The sequence below is a fragment of the Trachinotus anak genome, unplaced genomic scaffold, assembly GCF_046630095.1.
Source record: "Trachinotus anak isolate AG129_WGS33_773 ecotype Australia unplaced genomic scaffold, CSIRO_AGI_Tana_v1 ptg000010l, whole genome shotgun sequence".
NCBI lineage: Eukaryota > Metazoa > Chordata > Actinopteri > Carangiformes > Carangidae > Trachinotus > Trachinotus anak.
In genome coordinates, this window is record NW_027273861.1 from 15,732,163 (window position 1) to 15,756,237 (window position 24,075).

Below are 24,075 nucleotides of genomic sequence, written 5' to 3' on the forward strand. Positions count from 1 at the left end.
CAGCTAGCATGTGCGCGTTTATGTCACAATTCACATACGCTCCTTTTTCCCAAATGAACCAAACACACTTTTTTTGCACAGTACATATTTATTATGTTAGTGATCAAACCAGTGGAAATACAGCAGCAGATGGTAGCAGCATGCACACACACTCACTTTCACTTCTGTTGCAAGAGGGAATTGGAGAAGTTTCTGACCACCTTGAATGAGGTTTGAGAAGATGGACGTTACCAGAGCAGATGAGCGGAGGTCTTCTGCCCCCACAAGTCTCAACTCTCATGGCCACACTGTCCTCCTTCCAGTTAGAAACTTTCCAGTTTCAACTTCATTGATCCCAAAGTCCTCATAACACTACTCACCCACAGCACATTGCATTATGGCATTTCCTAAAGTACTAGAACTAAGTATCAGGAACCTTAACTTAGATGCAAAAACTAAATTTACTGACTTTCACGAACTACAGTGATTTTCTTCTACAGCCCCTCCCTTTCTTAAAATTGTTTTCTTTACGGTGACTACTCTACTGAGAGCATTCCCCTTCCTACAGAGTGGGAAGATAGTGAGGCATCACATGGGGAGGTGTGCAGCACATGATGAGTGATGTGATCATGCACGCACTCAGCAGACATGGTCATTTGCCATCGTCCTTCCCCCTGGTCTGCTTGGAATGAATATTATTTTATTATGCGTACTGCACATACTTGCATATAATACAACAATTTTATCAAAAAGCTGATATAACTGGGGCTATGCTGCAGGCCTACATTATTGGCCAATGCTTTTACCGCTATTTACATGTGACTGCTGTTCATTTACCAGTAAATGTTCCTTGCACCAGTATGATATCATTTGGAAGGTGGCTGTGGAATGTTTTACTGTCTTTAGGTAGCTGACCGTTTAAACAGACTCAAACAGGGCAGGAGAACATAAAGTCAGTCCATTTGAGCTTCACGACATATTTTCACCAATCTATTATACTCTACTGGAGGAAAAAGACGAGGACAAGTTCCAGATGTAGTGTATCTCTTGGGAAATGTAGCATGTTGTATTTCCTTAGGTGTGCCCTGCCTTCCTCACTTTGTCATCCTCGGGATATGACTTCAATAAGACGTTTTCCTGCCTGGAGTCGTTAATTCCCTGATTGGCCTGAGTTTACATCATTCCTTTGCTTCCTCTGCTCTGATTGGTTAATTAGTCCACAAATTCGTCCTGGTATGGGGTCAGTGAATCCATCTGTTCCCTCCAGATTTTCAGCCCAAATCTAAGACCTACTGGAGTTCCACTTAAAGGGGAAGCATATTTATCTGAATGGTGACATTCTGTCCCAAATTAAACAAGCTGGTTTTAGATTTCTTTTACACAGCTGGGTTTTCTGCCAAAAAGAGAGCAAGGGGCTTCAGTCCAATAAGTGCGGATAGTCTTTGAGACAATAAGTTCACAGTATCAAATGGAAGAGCTTGTTTCCAGCTCTGAAATTAACAGTAAGCATTTGTTTTTCCTATTTTTCTGGTCTGTGGTTGTGCACTGTGGAACAGACAGAAAGTTCCTATTACTGAGAGGACAATGGTGAAACAGAGAGTCCTGGTTCCTCCTCTTGTCTCACATATTTTAGTAGTAGTCTTCATAGTTCTTCGGGTTGAGGCAATAGAGGATGGCGCCTCCAAAAGAGAAGATGGTGGATCCCCAGGCCAGACCATAGCCCCAGTTAAACTCATGGTACATCCTCAGTCTGACCATCTCTATGAACTTAATGGGGAACAGGACCAAGCTGCAAACCTGCAGCACCACTGCAAAGGAAAAAAGGGAGAGGAGAGAAGGCACTCGTGTCAGAAATACATATAAAGTGATGAATATTTAAAACAATGACCAACTTACAAAAGCTGGAGAGAGATACAAGGCATGTTAATTTCACTAACATCCCACATTCAAATTTGAAACAATGAAGCCTGACAGCCAACCTATGATGGACATACATTTTTTTGGAGGCTGGTTAGTCAGCGTTGTATTTTTGGATTATGCCTCAGCTCTACTTTTTTTGCTTTCAAAAGGACCGAAATTCTTCACGTACCTGCAGAGAACAGCATGACAGCCACGGGCTTGTAGCAGCGACTCCTGGAGCTGAGGCACAGGGACACCAGCGCCACGAGGAAGGAGAGCAGGGTGAGTGCTGCCCCCCCTAACAGCAGGGCCAGCGTGGCGATCTGCCAGTCTGAGACAAACACACACACACACACATGGGCAGAGAGGGGGAGAGGGAAGGGGCATGAAATCACACTGAGATAGAGCGTGACATAGGTAGCTAAAACGAGGTTACTCTGGAGAGCTGTGTCTGCGGCGCTGACAGCAGGGAGAAAAGTGGAGAGATATATGAGGAGGGATAAAAAGGCAACGAGGGAGGCAGTAGAGTGGGTCACAGGCCATATTGGTGAGCCACAGTAACACTGTCGTGCTCAATCTCACACGAGAGAAAAAGAAATTACCGCAGTGTAAACGTAAACTATTTGTGGTTCAGGGGCTGAGACAACTCCCCGTGCATATTCAGTGAAGCTGGTGATGGCTCATGATGTTTTGATGTGAGCCACTGGGGATCCGCCGGGCCAGCGGCAGAAGAAGAACGTGAACCATGCAGCGAATCACCCTCCGAAACCGAGCACAGCAGTTTGTGGCTGACAAGAAACAAACAAACGCACGTACGCTTGGCTACGCTCTGATTTCAGCAGCTCAGTAATGGATCCCAACGCAGCAGAAAGACAAAGTGATTCTGTGAGGTGACTCAGATGATGAGTATCCCTCCCTTTCTGGCTGATGCCAGCTCAGCAGCATTCTCAGCATTTCATTCAGATTTACTCTAAAAACACCCAACTGGAAAAAACTACTGTCTCAATCTTCACTTCCTACCCTTGTTGGAGTGCACACGAAAAAGGGAACAGAAAAGGGAAAAAAACATTATAGAAGCCACTTTCATTTTCTTTGTGCAAAAAAAAAAAAAAAATCACTTAAGCAAAAGAAAAAAACTGATTTTTAGAGGCATAATTAGCCACAGGATGTTAACTGAGGATTGTGGAGAAACAGACTATATGTTATTGTTTAGAGATTAAGAGCTCTGCTCTGTAACGTTGCTGTGTACTCAAGGAAACAGGAGGTCTATACGTAAACAGGCAGAGGATATTATGATGAAGCCTTTGATTACACAGGAAGAAATCATTTAAAGTACAGTGGGTGGAAAAAAAATAAACATCAAAAGCATAAAGAGGATTGGGCTCCATGTAAGTGATTCAGTATTTCAGAGGTTGGAAATGTTAACACTGACAGGCTTCAATTTGATGGTTGTTTTTGTTTTGTTTTGTTTTTGCTTTGTTTTTTTAGTAAGTATACATGGTATTGTCTGTTACGGAGGCCAGGAAATAGAAAAAAAAAAAAAAGATTAAGCATTGCCAAGAATATTTCCTCTCCATTGAGGCAGAAAATCATTAAAACATTCACTAGCGGGGAGAAAGTGACGGAGCATAAGCTGCTTAAAATACAGTTCCCACTCGTGTTGGAGGGAAACTTTATTCCAGGGGCCAAGCAGCTCAAATATAAACAAACATCAACTACTTTTGACCAAATATGGTTCAGGATTTAGAGTTTAAAAATGGGCCCTGTCACCACAGGATGTTGGAACGAGCCCACAAAAAGCAGAGCACCCGTTCCCTCCAGCCTTCAGCTTGCACAACATGAGGCCCCCTTAAAGACTGACCCCTTGACTTTCCCTGCCACCGCCTCACTTTCTGCCACTCAGGAAAAGGGCCACAGCGGCATGACCTGCAGCTGTCAAAGCAAATCGTTGGTGAGATATCTTCTCTAGGTCAGTTTGGTGCCTTCAGCCCAGCCCGTCTGCAACCGAAAACCCTTATCAGTGCACCCATGAAACAGGAGGATGCAGAAACTCATCTCATCTCAGATTTGGAACACACCCGGTACGCTGTGCAAGAAACACAGCCAGAGCTGGAGTGCTTCAAGGCTTCGACGAGCAGGAAGCGCCAAACTATTAATCTGAGCCCCGCATGATGACAGATGGAAAAGGAGATACAGTATACAAGATCCAATCTGAGCATTAATTATAGTCCCCTGTGTGCATGTCAGGGACTGCTGAAGTGTTAATCGAAAAAATCCTTCAGGGCCCTGTTTCTGTTTCTTTGTCTGAGACAATGGTGGGAAGATCTGTGTCACGGAGGAGCCTCGAGTATCTCTCTGCCTGTCACACACACTCACACTCACTCGCTCAGGGCAGCAGGATGGAGAAGTGTAGGTAGAGGGAAACTCGTCAACCAGAGGCCCCTGGTTCAAGAGCCCCGAGTTCTTGAGCAAGACACTCAACCCCCAACCAGCTCTATGTAACCCACACTGTGCTGTGACCTCCCTCAAAGATGAGACAATCGTCCAAATACGGGATCGATAACGTATTACATTATTAATATGCTTTGTCATCACTGTGTCTGAAAGAGCTGGACTCACTCACACCCTGGCTCCACATTTGTCCCCTCATCTCGCACCGACCCGGCATCCACACACACTGCTCTTGCACGACCGTTCCACATTCCTAGCTCTGTGTCGAGTCTGTATCTTTTATACTTTATACTCTGACCCTTATGCCTACGTGCGTTTTTGTGTGTGTGTGTGTGTGTGTGAGAGAGAGAGAGAGACAGAAGGAGATATGTGTCTGTTTATTTTAAACACTTCGTGAGCCAACAACATCTCATGTCTACTTTCTAATTCACACTGCATATTATTTTGTTTTCCCAGACACACACACATGCAGGCCTTGCTGCACAAGCTCAAAACATCTGAGCGGCCAGCTGGTGTTTCAGACTAACAGGATTTATTTAATGCCCAGAGCATGACACTGAGGAAATATTGGGGGGCTGACGGGGGGGGGGGTAGAAACTGATTACCAGGATTCAAATCAATAAGCCTAGCCAAGCACAAGCCTGAGGAAATGGGCAGTTTGCTGTGTGCATTTACTGTGGTATGCTGCTGCTGAGAGCTGAGAGCTGACACGGAGACTGCATGTCTTTATAAGGCACCAAAGTGCACTTTGTCTGCGCTGACAGAAGAGGATCGGGGCCAGCATGACCCACAGTTACTCGTCTCTCAGACAGAAAGAAAACATTTTTTCAGACCAACACAAACACACCGTTCACCGCTCAGAACACAGGAGAATGTCAGAGGGGCATAAAGTGAAATATATGTATATATATTCAGTAGGAGCAAACATAGTCATACTCAAAATAAAATGTAACAAGCTATAGTCAGGATGAGCCGGTTTTATATTTGCAGAATAGTTTAGACAATTTTTAGGCTGATAAAAATCATTCCAAAATAAATTCACACAATTACAAATAACTATTGGTAAGTTACAGCAGGTGTATACAAAAAATACCTAAAATAAAAATTTTACAACAGAAATCCAGACGCTTTCGTTTTTCTGATCAAGCTTGGCATTTTCAAGGCTATGTATTCTGATGTTTTTATTGGTCTTTGGTTACATTGTGACATGTTTTTGTTTTTTTTCCTGCACCTTGCAATCCCATTGCAACCTAATATCACAAAGTGTGGCCTAAAAATCTGCCAGAGCTGAATCACTTGCCATAAAAAGGAACATATAAGTACATGACTGTGAATTTATAGCCCTCTGGCTTTTGCACAACAGGCATTTCCTGAAATCATGATTGATTGTTGTTGATGCTGTTCATATAGCAATAGACACCAGTTCAACCTCCTTTTTTTTTTTTTTTTTTCTCGCTGAATGACCAGCTGTGGTGGAAATATGAAATGCTTCCAGAAAAAGCTTAATGGAGACTCCATAACAGAAGTTTCCTTAATAGAGAAAATCAGCATTTCTGGAGTGCTTCACTTGTTTCCCTGGTGACTAATCTCCAGGCATCTGGATCTCTGGGGAGTTCTCTGCTCTGAGTTGCCCTCGCTGCTTGGCCGGTGAAGAAACCCACACAAAGGCTCATTTTGTGCGCAACAAAAGGCCAAATGAAACCCCAGCTGGACCGCTACTGGCGAGGCAAAATTCCCACATCTTTCAGTGTCGCACTGGGCAAATGTTTCAGGGAAGAAACTTAACCAGCCAGATAGAAAATCAAAGGTAGGGCCTATATTATTCACCAGAATCACTTTGAAAACAGTCATGCGCACCGCATTGTTATCTGTCTTATTTCATGTTGAAGCATTCCGCGGTTTAAATTAACCAGGCAATGGCTAATTATAAAGTAATTAACATTTAGCACTCTCTGGGGTGGTGCTTTATAATTCTCACCCACCGAACAGATTGGTTCAGCAGCGCAATGTCTGCAGGGACCCTTTGTTATCCCTGCGCGCAGTGCATCTGACTTTCATTTGAATATGAATGCGGGTGTCTGTCTGCATCCCAAAGTCTGCCATTTCCAGGGCGCAACATCCCTAAAACTACAACACCCAACCGGTGTAAAAGTTCCCGAACAACATGGTGGAGCATCGCCCCATCAGAGGTGTGTAGGCTGCAGGCACATGAGCGCGCGTCTCTCACCCGTCACCAGCGTGCTGTTGCAGGACCACTTCACGGAGCTGACGGGCTTCCAGCAGGACACCCACAGGGACAGGTAGTACTGGTCATCCGCCGTGACCCACGCCGGACTCAGCATAGCGCCGACATCCAGGCACAGTGCGAGAAAGACGCACACCAGTCCCACCAACTTCAGGGGCGTCAACGACGACCCCCGGACCTCCTCTGCGCCGCTCACAGATGAAGCCATGACCTGATCTAAAGTGGCTCACTCATTTAAAAAAAAAAAAAAAAAAAAAAGGAAAAGAAAAAGAAAAGAAAGACGAGGACAGGTGCGTCTTCGCAGTGTGTCGTCCCTCGAGGTTTACAGAGGGAGTCAGGTTGAAGTTGTGGTAGTCCCCCCTGCCCGTGCTGCGGGTAGCAGGATGGGGACCGCCGCTCACTCTGCGTCCCGGGTCCAGAGGACGCTGCTGCCGCCGCTGTGGTCCCAGCGCTCTGCTGACTGGAGAGGGCTGCACATCACTGAAATAACACGGTGCTGCACCTGCTGGGTCCTAGTGCCTATGGCTGCTCCCTGTTACACAGCATCCCTCTCTCTCTCCCTCTCTCTCTCTTTCTCTCTTTCTGTCTATCTATCTATCTGTCTGCCCTGATGTTCACTGATGAAGGGACAAGAACAATGTGGGAACTGAAGTGTGCAGCTTTTCATGGATGGATGGTGTGTTTTAACCATTCTCATTCTTAAACAGCCACGTATCCAGATCTTTCCCACACCTAGAAAAAAATACTAACATAGCCTAATACAAATACGAATAGGCTGCTAATGTTACAAGTAATGGCCTTGCTTTGCAACCTGCATGGTAACTGTATCAACTTTACGGCTTCTTAAAAGCTATGTTTTATTTCAAGGCTTAATGCACAGTATGAGTCTCTGTCAGTGGATATCCTGGTGCCTAAAGTCGGTACGTAACCATTATGAAAATGTAATGGAAAACTGTAGTGGTGCAAATGCTGTTTGAGAGGTTTTGCTCACATATTCAGAGGGAGAAATGTCAAATGTATGTGGGATATTGGCATACTGCAGCCATTTAACTTACATCCAATGTGGGAAAACATAGGTTTTAGTGGTTTCAACTGCTTTTCTTGTGACACACTTTACCATACACTTTGTTTTCTGTCGTTCACACACACACACACACACACACTGAGTTGAGGGAAGCTTACACTGCTCATCTTTTTTCCTAATTGAACTTGGCTAATTCTTTGTCCCTAGGGAAGAATCTCAGAGTGAATCCATATTGATTAACACCCACTTTTTGAAAGTTAACATCAGAGTTACATTTAAATAGTATTACAACATCTGAGTTTGACTTCTTGCCTTGTTAATTCCCTGTCAGTTAACGTAAGATGTTATTAGCTGGTTGGTAGAACCACTGAATTAAAGAAAACAGTGGTCATCTGATGAATAAGTTAATTTCATCAGTCACAACCAAATACATTTGTATCACTTAATATATAGGCAGGTTTATATTATGATGAGAAAAATTTTCTCTTTCACTCCTTCACAGCAGTTTTGTTTTGTATGTGTGTGTTTGTGTGTGTCTGTCTTTGAGCTACAGGAGTGTAGGTCAACTGTTCCTGGCGGCAAAGTCTTTCAACATCATTACTGATGATTACAGATTGTAATCAGTAGAGACTCGATAGGTACAAACAAGAAACACACACACACAGAGTCCTGGACAAACCACAGAGCAACAAAACTCATCAGTGTTAATGTAACATTTCTGCTGAGGAGTTGCAGTAACACACATGTGATCACGTGTGCGGTACAAAATGTTACTGCTGAGACTGAAATTTTAAATTGACTGACACAGAACATTAAGCAAAAGTTAAACCGCCTGGAAACAAATAGATGACTCTTGTCTCTTCCTCTGCCATCAATAACCTGCTGGCTGTGCACCACAGCTGATTAGTTGATGAGCCAAAAAACTTAAAGCAAAATTAAAGCAGGTAGGGAGTCTTTATTGTCTCAGAGGGAGACTTGTTTTCACAATCAGATTGTATTTCACACAGAAACATGCAGATATACTTAATATGTTGGGCTAAAACTGCAGAAATATATATTGTTTAATAGAAGGTAATTGCAAATCACTGGAACAGGATGTTTTTTCTTTGAGGCCATGGAAATGTCAGTAGCTGCATACAGTCACAATACTGAGTTGTTGCATTCATTGCCCTTAAGTGAGGTTATAATAGAATAGAATAGAATAGAATAGAATAGAATAGCTTTGGTATAAAATTTAGTGTCCATATTACTGAGGAATGAAAATGACTGAGATTCTGTGACTCATTTCTAAACAGAAATAACAGAAAAAGAATAACCTAAACTACAACAGAATTTGATTTAATATTGATTGATCTTATATTCTAATAAGTCATCAGGTTTGCAGCTATTTTGTTAGTATGACATTAAATGCATCGTATGTAACAGCTGCCACTAGGGGTCTCTCAACGAAAATGTTAACAAAATGCGGCAATTAGGTTGAGGGGGTTTTTACCTGTGGTTGAATTATCTGCAGAGGTCTCCTCCTCTCCAAAATCAACAGACCCATTGATTATAACCGTTAAAAGCACTGAAAGCAGCTTCACATTTAAAGTCAGTGTTTAACCTCAACCAGGCCCTCGTTTAGCCTACTTTGAGAGCGTTGAAGCAGACATGTCCCACCTGTTAAGTTTGATCCAGTTTTATTTTGGTTTAGGTCTGAGACATTGTGCAATACTCATGTCTTTAAGTAATGTAGATGGTATTGTTGTTGGTGCGGTTGAAAGATACCTCTCGAACTTAGGCTTACCAGTAAAAGATCATAACAGATATCACCTAAAACTTTATATTTTCTGTAAGAGGAGACTCTGCTGAACGCAGTGATATAAAATGTTTGTCTGTGGTGTGAAAATTGTGGCATGTGCTTTAAAAATGACCCGCTTCCTGTTTCTGGTGTCGGTTAACATTGGACTGAATGGTGCAGTTGGATCACACTCCTGCCACATCACTGTGCTTTGGTAGCGACATTTTGTGAAAGAAGACAAATTTGAATACAATCTGGGAAAAAATGATGTTTGTAGAGTTAAATTTGTCGCCATGACAACGAGTTAAATAGAGTATGAATGAGTAGAATGGGTTGAAAAATGCATAAAATGTTATGAAAAACTGGAAATTTTCAAAGTTCCATTCATTCATTTATATGGGACACATTTCCAGCAAAATGTTACATATTTTTGAAATGATGAGACATTGCTGAGAAAAGTACTCTGTGCAGGAATGGTTAGGTGCCAAAAAAAGTGAGTGAAAGAAAAATGAAAACATTTTTTTAAATATATATTTATATATACAACAACTAGCTCCACTAAATCAAACTGGAAGTCAATTAGGCTAGCAAACCACCTGTCAGCATACTTAACAAAACAAATTAACAAATTCAGACAGAGTTATTTGGAGTGTAAGTGCAATAACTTACATGTATGTCTTTAACATACACATCAGGATTAAAGGCAGTCCTTATTATTGTTAATTACTGCAGGGTTGGGCGGGACTCTCTGTTGGCAAGATGAGAGGGTGAGAGTAAGTGTTGTGTTTGACGTCACCTTGAGAAGAAGAAGATTTACCTAAAAACACATTGGTCCATGGTTGCCTCAGTTTTGTTGAACCAAGCAGATGCACTATTGTTTGCCATTTCTTTCTATTCACTGTCATTGTGAATAGTGAATCAATGATCCTTAAGTCTTTCCTCTTAGCTCTGTTTGCTTTTTTAACTCTCACCATTCTTCAAATTCTGACCGAGGGAAAGGGGGACAGACAAAGCTAGGCCCTTTTATTTAAGTAAAGTGAGTTTGTGTAGTAAATTATTTCTGCAGTAAGAAAAGGTGACCTAATACATAAAGCCACAGTTAGCATGTTAATATATCAATACATGAACTAAAAAAATAATTTGAGTAATATTTCAACATATAAACAATCATGTACCTTTCTTTTTGTAGTCTGTACTATTTATTTTATGATGTACATGTAGGGAAATAATACATTTGTTTGGAGCTTAAAATTGCAATTAAAGATCTAGTTCAAATTTCAATCTTCTAAACAGGTATACCGGCATAGTTCAACTAACTATGTTAATAACTATTTTAAGAAGACAATAAAAACGGCAGATTACTGTAAAACAGGAAGGGAGGTAAATTTTCGTGAGAATTCAAATACATTTAATATTTAAAGATTTCTTTCTTTGTCACAGTGGTTTTGGTTAGACTGAAATGTGATCACTGTAAGTATCTTAATTGAAAGTTGCTCCTGATTGGCTAGTGACTTATGCATCTTTCATTTGATTGGTTTAAGGGCAGCTGCCATGAGACAGCCATTAAATGATGAGCCATATGGAAATTAAACAAAATTAAGATTCCCAAGATTAAACTAAAGATCCTTTCCCTCAAATTAAGTGTTGTAGTATAAGCAACCGGAGACCCCCTAGTGGTCGGACTGATTTGGTGACATAAGCGGGAAGTTACTGAATATATTTGTAGTATCTGTTTTCGGTATTGCACTTTGTAGATGGTCCCTGCACAGTCAGTCGGTTCGCATAGAGACCAATATTATTTCTTGAGCTCTGAGGACAGCCTATCTTGTTGAAACCTATGGTTGAAATCTAGGTTGCAGCTTAGCTTGTTGTCTACCTTATTATGTTAGAAAAGAGCCGTCGTTTGAGTTATAACAACATTTTTGCTATTCAAATCTGTGAATATCTTTCCATCTTGACCAAGTTTATAAATGGTGCCCTGAAAAGAAAGACAGTGGACACCCTTTTAACCTTTCAACTTGTAGCAAAGTAGGATTGACTATTCAGCTTAAGTAGAAGGCTGTACATTAAAACCTCATTGAAGTGGCATTAAGACGATTACTGAGGTTGTTTGTATTCAGATATCTTGGGTTTCAGAGAATTGTTGTGTGCTGCAACATTGTGTTGCCCTCAGTGAGCAGTGTAACCTGTGTTGTGTGTGAACTGTCCCTTTAACTCAGGGCAGTTCATGAGCCGCTGTACGCAAACAGAGCTACTGCGCCTGCGCCGCACTCCGGAGCAACAGAGAAGACGAGGGACCGTTTATTCGCATTTTGGGGACAAAAAGAGGTAAGCTTTACTGATGAGCTTTAATTTCTGCACTGGCAGACTGCTTCGACATGAGGTGAGAACCTGTTCTACCAAGCGGAGGACTTTATTTCGAGCCCTTAGTCCTTTGAATCGTGTATCGATGGTTAAATCGCATGGGAGGCTGGAGGCGAGTCAGCTTGTCAATACACGGGGCGCTAACCGCCGACCTCAGCCCGTCCGGCGACCCGAGAAGACGGGAAGAGGCCGGCAACAGCCGCAGTGAAGCGTAGCCAACAATAGTGTTGAACAATGCAGCTCAGGTTGTTTGTTGTGTTGCTCTGATATTGTGAGTAACGGGGCGGCGGCGCTTTGTTGGTGATGTGTCCGCTGCCGGGGGTCTATTTTGGGCAGCTATGAGCAGAATTCCCGTAACACATCCATGTGACACAGTGGCCTGCAGCCGCCATTGGTCACCGACACTGTCAAGGATGTCCCACATTCATAACGCAGCAACGCCCTGTAACAGCAGCCCGTTCAAACAATACCGCTATTACTTTATTTTATCCTCAAGTCTCATTTTTACCCCCCCAAAGCGTGTAGGGAATATGACATGTCGTACAACTACTATTTGGTACTGTATTAACTTTTGGTTCACTTTTACAATCCACTTTCAAAGGAATTTGAAAAATTATATTATTAAATTATAAGTGATTTGACTCCCTGTTGCAGATGGTCAGGACATTCTTGAAAATGTGGCATTTCCCACTAGTTATTAGGATTTATGGGGTCGTTTTTGTAGTGCCAGAGACCCAGCAGTAGTGTTCACTGGCTTGTGTGCCACTGTAAATGATGTTTATATTAAGAAAGAAACAGAGGAAGAGGTGTAGTTACTGAAATGGGGGCAAAGCTCCTTATTGTCTGATTTGTATCAGCAGGTTCAAAGCTGTTCATTAATGTGTGTTTGTTTTTCTGCAGATAAATCACCCCAAACAGACCTGCAGGAATCATGGGAAGTGGTAAGTTTATTGAGATTACATTCCTGCCCACAAGCAGAGAAATTCATATGAACTTCATCTTTCAGTTTGTTTAGAAACTCTTCTCCAGTTTCTTGTTCATTTGTTTCTTTTCTATTGTGTACATTTTCAACATTGTTTGTCAAACACAATTTGGTCATTGGAATGTGACTCTTCAGGTTTTTTCTGTTTTCTTGGGCACACAAGTCTCATTCTTTTCTAGGGGTATTTCTTGTTTTCCTGCATTTTATATATTTATTTTTTCTTTTCAAGTCTTGTGCTGATCATATCCCTTAACTCATGAGTCACACGGAGGCCATTATTTGTTAGTTCGGTAGCACATCATACATTCCCAGGGCATGTTGTTGTGTTGTGTGTACAGTTTCTGTTGGAGAGTTTATTTTCTTCTCCTGAATGTGTGAAACAGAGCGGCGCTGTGTCTCACTAAGTTCATTCCTCCAGTTTGTCTTATGTGGCCCATGGATGGATGCCTAAATCAAAGGAACTTTTGTTTTTATGCAGAAATGTGGGCACTGGGCAGCGCTCGGCTTTGCTCTACTGCCTTTGTTTCAGTCCCCACCTCTCTCTCTCTCTCTCTCTCTCTCTCTGTCTCTCTCTCTTTCCCTTTTTTCCCTTTTTGCATTTTTTTGGCATCTCTCTCTTTTCCTCTTTCTGCCTCACTTCTCTATCTTTCAGTTCTCTACTGTTGCTTAATTCCCCTGCTTTGTCTCCGCCACCCTGCTGTTCAGCTTGCTGACTCACTCCTACCTCTAATGTCTCCATCTATTATCTTGATTCATGCATTTTTTTTCACACATCTCTCAATCTTACATCCTTTCCCCCTCTTTCCCTTGTCTTTTGTCTTGCCCCTCCACTTCTCCCTCTATCGCCCTCCTCTCAGTGTTCCTGCCAGCAGACGCAGCCCACTCTGTGCTGCGGCGGCTGCGCAGGGCCAACTTCTTGCTGGAGGAGATGAAGCAGGGTGACATCCAGAGAGAGTGCCGCGAGGAGGTCTGCACTTATGAGGAGGCCCGTGAGGCTTTTGAGAACGACGAGAAGACGGTGAGGGGACGAGAGACACACCACATCAGACCTACAGTTGTTTCTTTCCTGAAAACTAAATACACACAGGAATGACAAAGTAAAACACATTAAAATACCTGCAACACATAAAGTAGCCTTTGTTTTTTTTTTGGCATTAGATGGTCAGGTGGTTTGAGTTAGTCATCAGTTGTGATGTCTATACAGGGATATTAACTCCAGCAGAAAGTCATGTGTTCAGAGACTTCCTGGACAGCCTGTAACTGGGCTGACAAAAATATCTCATGTGGTCACTAAACAACAATTGCAAGCAACAACACAATAGGCAAAAAGTATCCACAGGATAGTAAAAAAAAAAAAAAAAACTCTCCTGATTAATTCTTATTTTGAAGGGTAGCTAGAAACACAGGACTCCCAGCCAGAGCAAAAAATCCACAAATCAATATTACTACTGCTGAGTAACTGATACCAGCCACCTTATGAAAAAAATCCAAACTATTCCATGTAGTGCCCTTTTGTAGAGTTCATATGTCCAGTAATAAATCCCGTGCCAAGACTGGTAGCTCATGGAATGTGGGTGTTTTTTTCAGGAAGTGATGGTTGTCAGCAGGAAGAACAGCTGAGTGCATGCTGGAGAGTGAGGTGTATTTGTAAAACTATTGTGAGTGGCCAGAGAGCAAAGTCATGCTGATGGACACGCACAATCATGTGGTCTCTTTTTGTTTTTGTTTATGTGGTGGTGTTTGTCTTTGTGTTGCAGTGATCCATATAAAAAGTATTCATCCAGTGGACACTGTGTGCGTCATGACTTTGGGTTTTGGAAACAGTTTTGTGCCACCATGATTACACTGTAGCCTGTATGAATGTAGAGTATATTCTTGGAGAAAATATTTTTAATGTAGCAATTTTTTTTTACTGTGTTTCTTTGTTCTGACCGGCTGCAGAATCGATTCTGGGAGGAGTATGTGCGGGAGAGCAGTCCATCTGGAGGGCTGGAGACGGTGGTGGGTGGAGTCCACTCTCTCTACTTGATCGTGCCGTTGCTGCTGGTTGTGTTCATCATTGCCGCTGTTGCAATCACTGTTTGGCGCTGCCACTCCCGCAAGCGGTCACAGCACAGCCCCAGCCTGGGACACTCGCATAACGACCATGTCCTGTCAGTGGTCTCTATGGACCATTGGGGGAGGGATTACCACCATGGTGACCAATCAGAACTCAGTGTCCACAGCAGCCCAGCTTATCCAGGCTCAGAGATCACATCAGGAAGAGGAAGTGCTGGAGACCCGCCACCATCTTATGAGGAGGCTGTTGGCACTGCAGACGTCCAGATAGAGACGGAGCCACCTCCACAGTACGAGGATATAGTCACCACCAGCACTACTAGTGCCAACGGCCATGGGAAGTAAATCTGTCTTTCATTACCACCCCAACAAAAGCCCTAACCTACACAAAGACTATGTTATCATCTAGCAACGCCACTGTTGTGGTATCACCAGCCTTCCTCATTCAACACAAACAGAAACACTAATAACTGTCTGGTCAGTTGACTAATGCAATCTTTGCCAGAGGCAGTGCTGTTGAAATTTGCACTAACTTTTCTTCAATGAGGTGAAGTGATGGCAGGAAGGAGCAAATAATACTGCAATACCAAAACCAACCAACACCTCTGCTGAGTTTCCTAAAGTTGCATCTATGCTGTCACACTGTAGCAAGTCATTTAACTTTGCAGGCATAACAAATGTTGCATGTGGTGTAAAGAAGAAAAGGTTAGGATTGCCATAATGAATGACAAATATTAAATAAGTGTATATAGAGTTTGGACCAATGCTTTATTGAAGGTTAGTGCCAATTTTTAGACTTGAGTGCTTAATAACATATTTTGCTCCTATATGAGTATGTTCAAATTTGACCTCTTTGTTGTCAAAAAATAAGTACTTACTGTTTCCATCTACAGATTTGTATATTGCAAATATTTTGCTTTGCAAGATCCAGAAACAACCTAGTTCAAGTTGCATTAGATGATTTTTGACCACCAGAGGGCAGAAAGGATTTAAAACAAATTCAAAATCGGGCCTCATATTTGTTATGGCTAACATGTTAAGAGTAGCAAACAATTATTTATTCATACACATACAAAGTTGTTTGTCTTTAAAGCTGCCCATTTCTACTGCATCCAACATGCTAACTACGAGAACCAACTCTTCACTTCCACTTTAATAAATCCCAGGCCTTAAAATACACTTTTGTGACAAAATAATGTCATCATGCATCATCTTCATCAGATCAACATGAGTTTTACACAACTGTTCACTCCTAGATGACTAATCTAAGTCAAGTACTTACTTGTTAGCTCTGGTTTGGTTAACCAATTCATGATAAAAATATCTGGGTCACCTGTTGCTCATTTACTTTAGCTCTTTGCTGTTTTGTGCTGGGCAGGCAGTGTGCGTCTGACTTGTTTGCGCTTGTAAACTGGTAAATGGCTTAAAGGGAGCATTGATACCCAACCATACAGTAAATGTTTCGGCTGAAGAACCAAAACAATTAGCTTAAACTGTTGAGACATGCACTACTAGTGACCCTGCAGTTTTACAAACACTAACTTGATTCTCTGTTGATCTCAAAAATACCATTTATTGCAGGTTTAAACAGTCAAGTTACCAAAGTAATGCATTGGCCCAACTTCAGTATGCACTTGTGAATGTTTCTGAGTTCAAGATTAGACCATCAGTTCTAAAGGGGGTGCGGAAATGCATTTTGTGGATGTGTGTCATATACAGTGCATCCGGAAAGTATTCACAGCGCTTTACTTTTACCACATTTTACAGCCTTATTCCAAAATGGATTAAATTCATTTTTTACCTCAAATTCTACACACAATACCCCATAATGAAGTTTGCTTGAAAATTTTTGCAACTATATTAAAAATAAAAAATCAAATGTACATAAGCATTCACAGCCTTTGCCATGACACTCAAAATTGAGCCCAGGTGCATCCTGTTTCCACTGATCATCCTTCAGATGTTTCGACAACTTGATTGGAGTCCACCTGTGGTAAATTCAGTTGATTGGACATGATTTGGAAAGGCACACACCTGTCTAAGGTCCCATAGTTGACAGTGCATGTCAGAGCACAAACCAAGCCATGAAGTCCAAGGAATTGTCTGTCGACCTCCGAGACAGGATGGTATCGAGGCACAGATCTGGGGAAGGGTACAGAAAAATTCCTGCAGCATTGAAGGTGAGCACCATGGCCTCCATCATCCGTAAATGGGAGAAGTTTGGAACCACCAGGACTCTTCCTAGAGCTGGCCGCCCAGTCGATCTGAGCGATTGGGGCAGAAGGGCCTTAGTCAGGGAGGTGACCAAGAACCCGATGGTCACTGTGACGATGCTCCAGCATCGATCTGTGGAGAGAGGAGAACCTTCCAGAAGATCTGGAGAGATCTGAAAATGGCTGTGCACCGACCCTCCCCATCCAACCTGATGGAGCTTGAGAGGTTCTGTAAATAAGAATGAGAGAAACTGCCCAAACATAGGTGTGCCAAGCTTGTAATATCATACTCAAAAAAAATTGAGGCTGTAATTGCTGCCAAAGGTGCTTCAACAAAGTATTGAGCAAAGGCTGTGAATACTTATGTACATGATAGATAGATAGATAGATAGATAGATACACACACAAACTTTTTTCAATTTGTCATTATGGGGTATTGTGTGTGTGTGTGTGTGTGTAGAATTTTTGAGGTTAAAAAAAATGAATAAGGCTGTAACATAACAAAATGTGGAAAAAGTGAAGCGCTGTGAATACTTTCCGGATGCACTGTATGCTTACATTTTGGTAATGCATGCAGCTTGGTTTGTACGCTTGAGGTTGGATCTGGCTCTGCACCGTTTGATGCTCAGTTCTTGCTGGTCTATGCTCATGTTTGGGCTGCTGACAGCTGCTCAGCCTGCTTTAACTGTGAAAATCTTTCCCCACTCTTTCCCCTAAAGCAAATGTAACTGAGCTAAGTATGGCTACAGTCTTCTGCTGTGTTAGTTTCACTAAAAGTACACAGAACTCATCAAACAGGTTTGTAGCTACACAGTAAATCTAAGTTGTGGAGGGACTTGCACACGAATGTGGGACAGAAAGCAATGGAGACAGGAGACTTTTGGGAAAAGAGTTATCAGAGGGGAAAGGCTCTGTATTTAATGTCACTGTGGGCAGAGTCCATGTTTAGCATGTGTAATGTACCTGTATATAAATATGTTTAGTCTGTGTGTGTGAAAGTAAGTTACAGTGAGATTGTTTTTACTGCATAGGAATGCAGTGAATGCATTAATACTAATGTGATAATTATATATTAGTTTGAGAATGAAAGAAGGCACTTTGTGTTTAAGCTCAAAATGAGCTGTTTAATGAAAACTAGGACAGTTTGGGTTGACGTCTTCAGCGTGACTCTCAGCAATAACAATGTCACTGTAATCTGAAAAAAGTGCTCATAATCTATATGCAATGTTGCTGCATACACTCTAAAAACCAAATATGTATAATTTTCACTTGATAAATGTCTCACATTTCCTGTCTACACCTCACAAACTTTGAGCACTGACTATTGTTATTGTACCTTTTGTGAGTTGACCTTTGAACCTCAGCACTTGCTATGACCTTGACCTGAGTTGTGCTGGTAGGGGTAGCCATTTTGGTTAGGTCAGTTGTACTGTTACTTACAGAGCCCTGTTTTTACAATGCCTTATCAATCAAACAAAATGTTATAACATGAAAAGCAAGGGAACTTGTTATAAATCCTTGATATGTGCAAAAGCTTGAATTAATTTGTAATAAAACATTTTAAAATGTTCTAAGTGTAATTTCTTTCAGTGTCTCAAGAACATAATCCAATGTGTTTTTTTGTAAGCGCTTAAACGGGGGTTTTATACAGTTCTCCTCCCTGCTGGATTCCCCAAAGGGTCATCGTTTTACAAACAAGACAATGATACAGTGCTGAGCTTTATTCAGTCTCTCACAACTGACAAAGTTGTGAAAGACTGAATAAAGAAACATGTAAAATGAGTCACAAGAAATTGAGAATAAAGCTGTTAGAATGTGTCTTGGATTTCAGTAGTTAACTCAGTAAAAGTTCAATATACTTTCAATCAGGTGCTGTAACGTGATGGTAAAATATGTAACTGAGTGGAAAAAAGTTTAAAGTCAAAAGTTTTAAATAGAATATTAGGGTGAAATGTATCAAAATACACAATTTATTAGCTATAAATTATATTTTAAAAGACACATCTCATGAAAGGTTGTGTTATGGAGACATGGTTTGTCTTCAAGGAAACACCTGGCTTGTGATCCACATTTATCCTCTCTGAAACATGATCCAAAATCCAAGTTCCGTTTACTGCTGTTCAAACAAAGCAGGAAGGGACTCAATAACCACAAATGAAGGACCAACCACAATGTAAATGGGGCTCAACAGGGAACAGTTCATTCATATTATTCAGCCTTGATTGTCAAAAATAACCCTTTGTGTTGAGCAGATGCACTTAAACATTAAAACCAGTTTTATTAACATTTAATGAGAGTAGCGGCACACATACAAAACACAGTGGCTCAGTTTGTCCTTGTTTTCCCTTTCAGTGCCTTATTAAAAAAGAGAGAAGAGAGCAGAGCTCAGACAGCTTCAAGTAGAGCAAGCCACATTTAGCTCAGGCATAGAAAATGAAACACACAGCCAGTGTTTGACACAAACACTTCTTAAAAAGGGCACATCATCAATGTGAGATGACCTAAAAGCAGGTCAATGGCCCTGTGAAGTTACATTATTCCTTCTTGCTTCACTCTGCCAAGCAGTAAGCACTGGCACAAAGCTCAGTCATTGAGTTTAATGACACAGTGTCTAATTTTTACTTATGCACATCCCCTGTGATTAAGAGTTAACAAGACTGATTTGACAAAGAATAGAAAAAAGGAGGGAGAAAAGTACCAGCGCAGATTCAGAAACTCTTCAGGCTAATGCAAAAAAAAGTTCATATTATTTTGGTAAACACGGTGTTAACTGCTGCTGATCTTTTCAAACAGGTCACACCTTTACAAAATACAATAAAGACGGTTTCCTGGACGTTTTGTCCTCATTGACGTGTATACCTGCGAACACTGTGGTCACACCCACTCCTTGGGGTTTCGTAACACTTCCAGCATCTCAGCCTCCAGGGTACCTTTGGCAGGCTCGTGCATGTACTCCCACCTGAGGATGAGAGGGGAGTTCGTTACCAGGCAACGCAGACAGCTCATTACTGTCATATAAGAGCAGAGGGAAATGCTGCCTCAGACAAGTGATGTCTTACCTGGCAGTGAGAGGGAGGGACATAAGGATGCTCTCAATTCTGGAGCCAGGTGTGGCCAAGCCAAACTTCACCCCCCTGTCATACACCAGGTTGAACTCCACATATCTACAACACAAACAATAATAATTATTCTGCCTTACTTTTGGTAAATGTTATTGTTGGACATAGACTGAAGTCTCTCAGGTTGGTGCATTTATGTGCTGGTAAACAGCTCTGATATAGTAGTCTTGGGTGCAATGCATCAACCTCTGTATGGCCACAAAGTACCCAAATTCGCATTATACTTCATCCATCTTTGCTTATTGTTTGTCACACCAACCTAAGACACCTCACAACTTTCATGTAATTTGCACAGTTTACTTAACTTCACTGATTTAACTGAGCCAAGGCTCATTCACACCATTCAGTATAGTCTAGCCTGTTCTTTCACCTCCTCCTTCCTACTATTATCTCACCCATCCATCCCCTGTCTGAGTTTCTAGCTCGCCACCTAAACTAACTCTTTTGCTCATTCTCTGTGTTATTACTCTCTTGATGGATGATCAAGACTCCCCGCTGAGGCACTAAGCTCTGCCAGGATCTGCTCCAGCTTTGGACCACACAGGCTGTGCATGGAGTCTGCACCAAAGCTTTTTCAGAATCATTGTGCTTTTTATGCATAATTATGTTAGTTATATATAGTTATATATTTATATATATATATATATATATATATATATATATAACTAAATGTTAACTGTGATGATCACCTCTCTTAAACAAGTTTAATGTTTGTGTAACTTTTTAAGCAGTAATTTTATTGGGAAGCCAAATTTAGCCTTTACTTACTACGATGGATCAGGGTTTGCTTTGTTAAGTATAGCAAATTTGAAATTGCAGCTTTAATAGCAAACGATGCAAGTGATGAGTTACTGAAAGCATGAGAACTACTAAGACTTTAACAGATAGTACTGTAGTAAGGCAGTGAGTTATGGGTGTGGTTTGTGAAGTAAGAAGAAAAACACGAGTCTTTAGTTACTGAACTAAAATTGGCTATAAAACTGAAATTAGTTTACAAAGTCTCCTTTTCAAAATCTCCTGGGAAAAATGTATGCATTACTCATTTGCATCTTTTACTCACCTGCCTCGTCGTACCTGCTGCCAGTCCTTTTCCTCATCAGTAAAGGAGTCATTGAGATGTTTGTATACGATGGGCAGGTAACAGGGCACCACAGTGCGGGCACAGCTCTTGACAAAGTTGAACGCTTCTTCCTGACTCGGGGAGTCCAGGTCATCGAAGAAGATCCCTCCTATGCCTCGAGTCTCTCCTCTGTGGCGGATATAGAAGTATCTGTCACACCTAGAGAACAAAAAAAAAAAAAAAGGTTTGGAAAATCCCATGTCAGGCCATATGTCAGGTGCATGGTGGAAGATTCAGCTGTGGATACAGTGGAGACAGTGAAGGGCTGACATCAAAACGTATTTTAAATTTGTGATTTGCATTGTTTTTTCTCCTCTATTAAACTTCAGAGTAGCTGCACTATGGCTTTGAGGTGTTGTCATGTTGTTTTAATTTGGCCAGTGCTCCAAAAGAATCATAAAAAGTTAAAGTACAGATATGAAAAAACTAATTGAGAACACGTCAGCTGAGAACACACTGTGCAATAGTGGAATTTTAAAGGGACTCCTCTTACACTGATACTTGTCTTTGCTTTGGTCACTACTTAAAGGAACAGAATGAAATTTCTGGAAATATGCTCGATCGACAAATCTCCCTCTGTCCATTGAATATGATGCTACAGCCAAGAGTTTGTTAGCTTAGCTTAGCATAAAGACTGAGAGCAAGGTGAAACAGCAACCCTGGCTATTTGTGAAGGTTAAAAAGCATCTTCCTACCAGTACCTCCAGCACCTCTGGTAATAGCTTCATATTTAACAGATATCCATCCTCAACACTAGAAAGCAAATCAGTGTATTTCCCAAAATGTTCAAACTAATCCATTTAAATGTAACTTCAAATTAAGATGACAAATGTTCTTACAAGTCACATCAGATAAGCCACACCCATTCTTGCATATACCCCATGGTCATTAGCTGATCGTCATGGCTCAACGGTTTTTCTTCAACTGCAGATTTTAGGCAGAGAATTCCTCTTATCATCATCTCACAGTCAGGATACACCCATTGTAATCCACACACACACACATACACAGAAATCAGGCGTGCAGATGCGTACGTGCTGAAGCACACACGCACAAATGTAGAGCATCACCAGCAGGGGAACTAAGAGTCAAACTGTACCATTTCTTAAAGTCGGGGTAGTACTGTGAGTGGTGTTTGTCACAGGCCTCCTTCAAGGTTTTGTGGAAGTGATAAGCATCTTCTTTATTAATATAAACTGGAGTCAGGTCTGTTCCTCCACCGAACCACCACTGCTTAGTGCCTGGGGGACACACACACAGACAACGAAGAAGGAAACAAGGGTTATCATTCATTCATGTACTCAATAGTGTCACTGACACCAAGACCAAAGAGCTGACGTCAAGGACGGACAGTAACACACTCACCATCTTCCTCCTCGATCTCAAAGTATCTGTAGTTGAAGTGCACTGTGGGGATGTGGGGGTTCTTGGGGTGGATAACGGAGCTCACACCCATGGCACAAAACGGCAGCTTCCCTGAGAGAAAACACACGGCACAATGTTAAAATTCAGACAGACACGGTTCAGGCATGTCTTACTGTCAATTAGAGCATCTTACAATAAAATAAAAAAGAGTTTTAGGTGCAAACCAAGAGCAGAACCAAGATGTAACAATCAGTGAACATCTGACTGTGTATGAGACGAAGTGCTGAACTCACCGTCTTTCCCTTTGAGGACTTTCCCTCTGCTCCTCATCTGCCTGGCAGCCTCCTCGGTCAGGTTTCCAAACACCACTGACACATTGACCCCTGCCTTCTCAAACACCTTTCCGTCTTGCATTACACAGCTGATTCCTCCACCACCTGAAACATACCCACACACACGGGGTCAAAGGTGAAATAAACTGAAAACGATGGACATGAAATTGGTTGGTTTGCCTTATGGTCGGTTTATGACATGCATCTGATGCATCTTTCAGCACCAAAACATGTAGCAAGCTTGAAACACAAGTGCTTGGAGAATCTCTTAAACACCATCTCCTTTGTGATGAATAGGATGAAAATGACCCGTTATGCTACACATTGATACCTTCCTTCCTCTCCCACCGGTCCACCTTGAACACCCCTCCGTCAGCCTCCTGCAGGGCTCTGCAGAACTCGGCCTGCGTCTCCATGATCAACATCTCCATCCTCGTACGCATCTCGTCTTTCCTCCCCTGCAGCACGCCGATGTCGGTCACCGGAGGAGACATGAACCCCCGGCATCTCTCCAGGATGTCCCCCTCTTGCTCCCTCTCCTCGGCGGCTTGGGAGACTCTCGTTGCCATCTCTGCGCGCTGGAAGTGGTTAGCATTGGCTAGAAACCCGGCTACAGCCGCCGCTGCTGTCACCGCCGCGGCTCCACTGAGCGCCAGGGCTCCCCTCCTGGTTCTTCCAGCTGCGGCTCTGCCTGCGGTCCCTTGGGACATCAACCTTACCCCGGTAGCCCTGGAAAACCATCTCGTTGCCGGAAGCGTAGTCACTGAGGGGCTGTGGGTGGAGGAAAACGGCAAGTGCGTCTCTCGTACGCTAGCAAGCCTCTTGAAATGTGTGATAAAACATTGTCTCGTCGTGGTCTGAGCCATTTTGTTTGCTGCGCAAAAGACGACGGTGGCCATCCGTAGGAGAGCCACCCGTCGTTTCCTCGGTGCGTACCGGTCGGAGCCAGCCACAGCGCACTACACAACTACTCCTAACATTGTCAGGAGTTGTGCATACGTGCCCTAAGTCATGCTTTGAGTGAAGGGGTGTGTAGTTCCTCGGTAGTGACCGAGGCAACAAGGGAAATGTCGTCCTCCGCCATTCGCGACGCCGAGCTCTCCCAGTGGTGCAAAGCGTCAGCGAACTTCAAGACCCAGAGTGC

The 24,075-nt window shown here is 42.3% G+C and overlaps 3 protein-coding genes across 5 annotated transcripts; 1 reads left to right on the top strand and 2 right to left on the bottom strand.

Moving 5' to 3' along the window:
* Positions 1 to 68: 68 nt before the first annotated feature.
* On the bottom strand, positions 69 to 7,032 carry tmem47 (transmembrane protein 47). Its single transcript, XM_071487902.1, has 3 exons — positions 6,557 to 7,032; positions 2,069 to 2,209; positions 69 to 1,787 (listed from the first exon to the last, which is right to left on the bottom strand). Exons 1-3 carry the CDS (start codon positions 6,780 to 6,782, stop codon positions 1,609 to 1,611), a joined length of 546 nt encoding a protein of 181 aa, XP_071344003.1. The 5' UTR covers positions 6,783 to 7,032; the 3' UTR covers positions 69 to 1,608.
* Positions 7,033 to 11,344: 4,312 nt separating this feature from the next.
* Positions 11,345 to 18,565, top strand: prrg1 (proline rich Gla (G-carboxyglutamic acid) 1). The gene is made up of 4 exons (XM_071487907.1): positions 11,345 to 11,706; positions 12,643 to 12,683; positions 13,582 to 13,742; positions 14,666 to 18,565. Exons 2-4 carry the CDS (start codon positions 12,674 to 12,676, stop codon positions 15,125 to 15,127), a joined length of 633 nt encoding a protein of 210 aa, XP_071344008.1. The 5' UTR covers positions 11,345 to 11,706; positions 12,643 to 12,673; the 3' UTR covers positions 15,128 to 18,565.
* Positions 18,566 to 19,092: 527 nt separating this feature from the next.
* On the bottom strand, positions 19,093 to 24,016 carry cpox (coproporphyrinogen oxidase). Of its 3 annotated transcripts, none has more exons than XM_071487906.1 (8): positions 23,263 to 24,016; positions 22,893 to 23,036; positions 22,600 to 22,710; positions 22,334 to 22,475; positions 21,175 to 21,393; positions 20,055 to 20,159; positions 19,855 to 19,954; positions 19,093 to 19,111 (listed from the first exon to the last, which is right to left on the bottom strand). In XM_071487906.1, the coding sequence occupies exons 1-7, from the start codon at positions 23,828 to 23,830 to the stop codon at positions 19,870 to 19,872; spliced, it is 1,374 nt and encodes a 457-aa protein (XP_071344007.1). In that variant the 5' UTR covers positions 23,831 to 24,016; the 3' UTR covers positions 19,093 to 19,111; positions 19,855 to 19,869. The 3 variants fall into 3 exon arrangements, with proteins under 3 accessions (XP_071344007.1, XP_071344006.1, XP_071344005.1); XM_071487905.1 differs by lacking the exon at positions 19,093 to 19,111 and adding an exon at positions 19,249 to 19,350; XM_071487904.1 differs by lacking the exon at positions 19,093 to 19,111 and having other exon boundaries at positions 19,249 to 19,954; positions 23,263 to 24,015.
* Between the last annotated feature and the right edge of the window lie 59 nt (positions 24,017 to 24,075).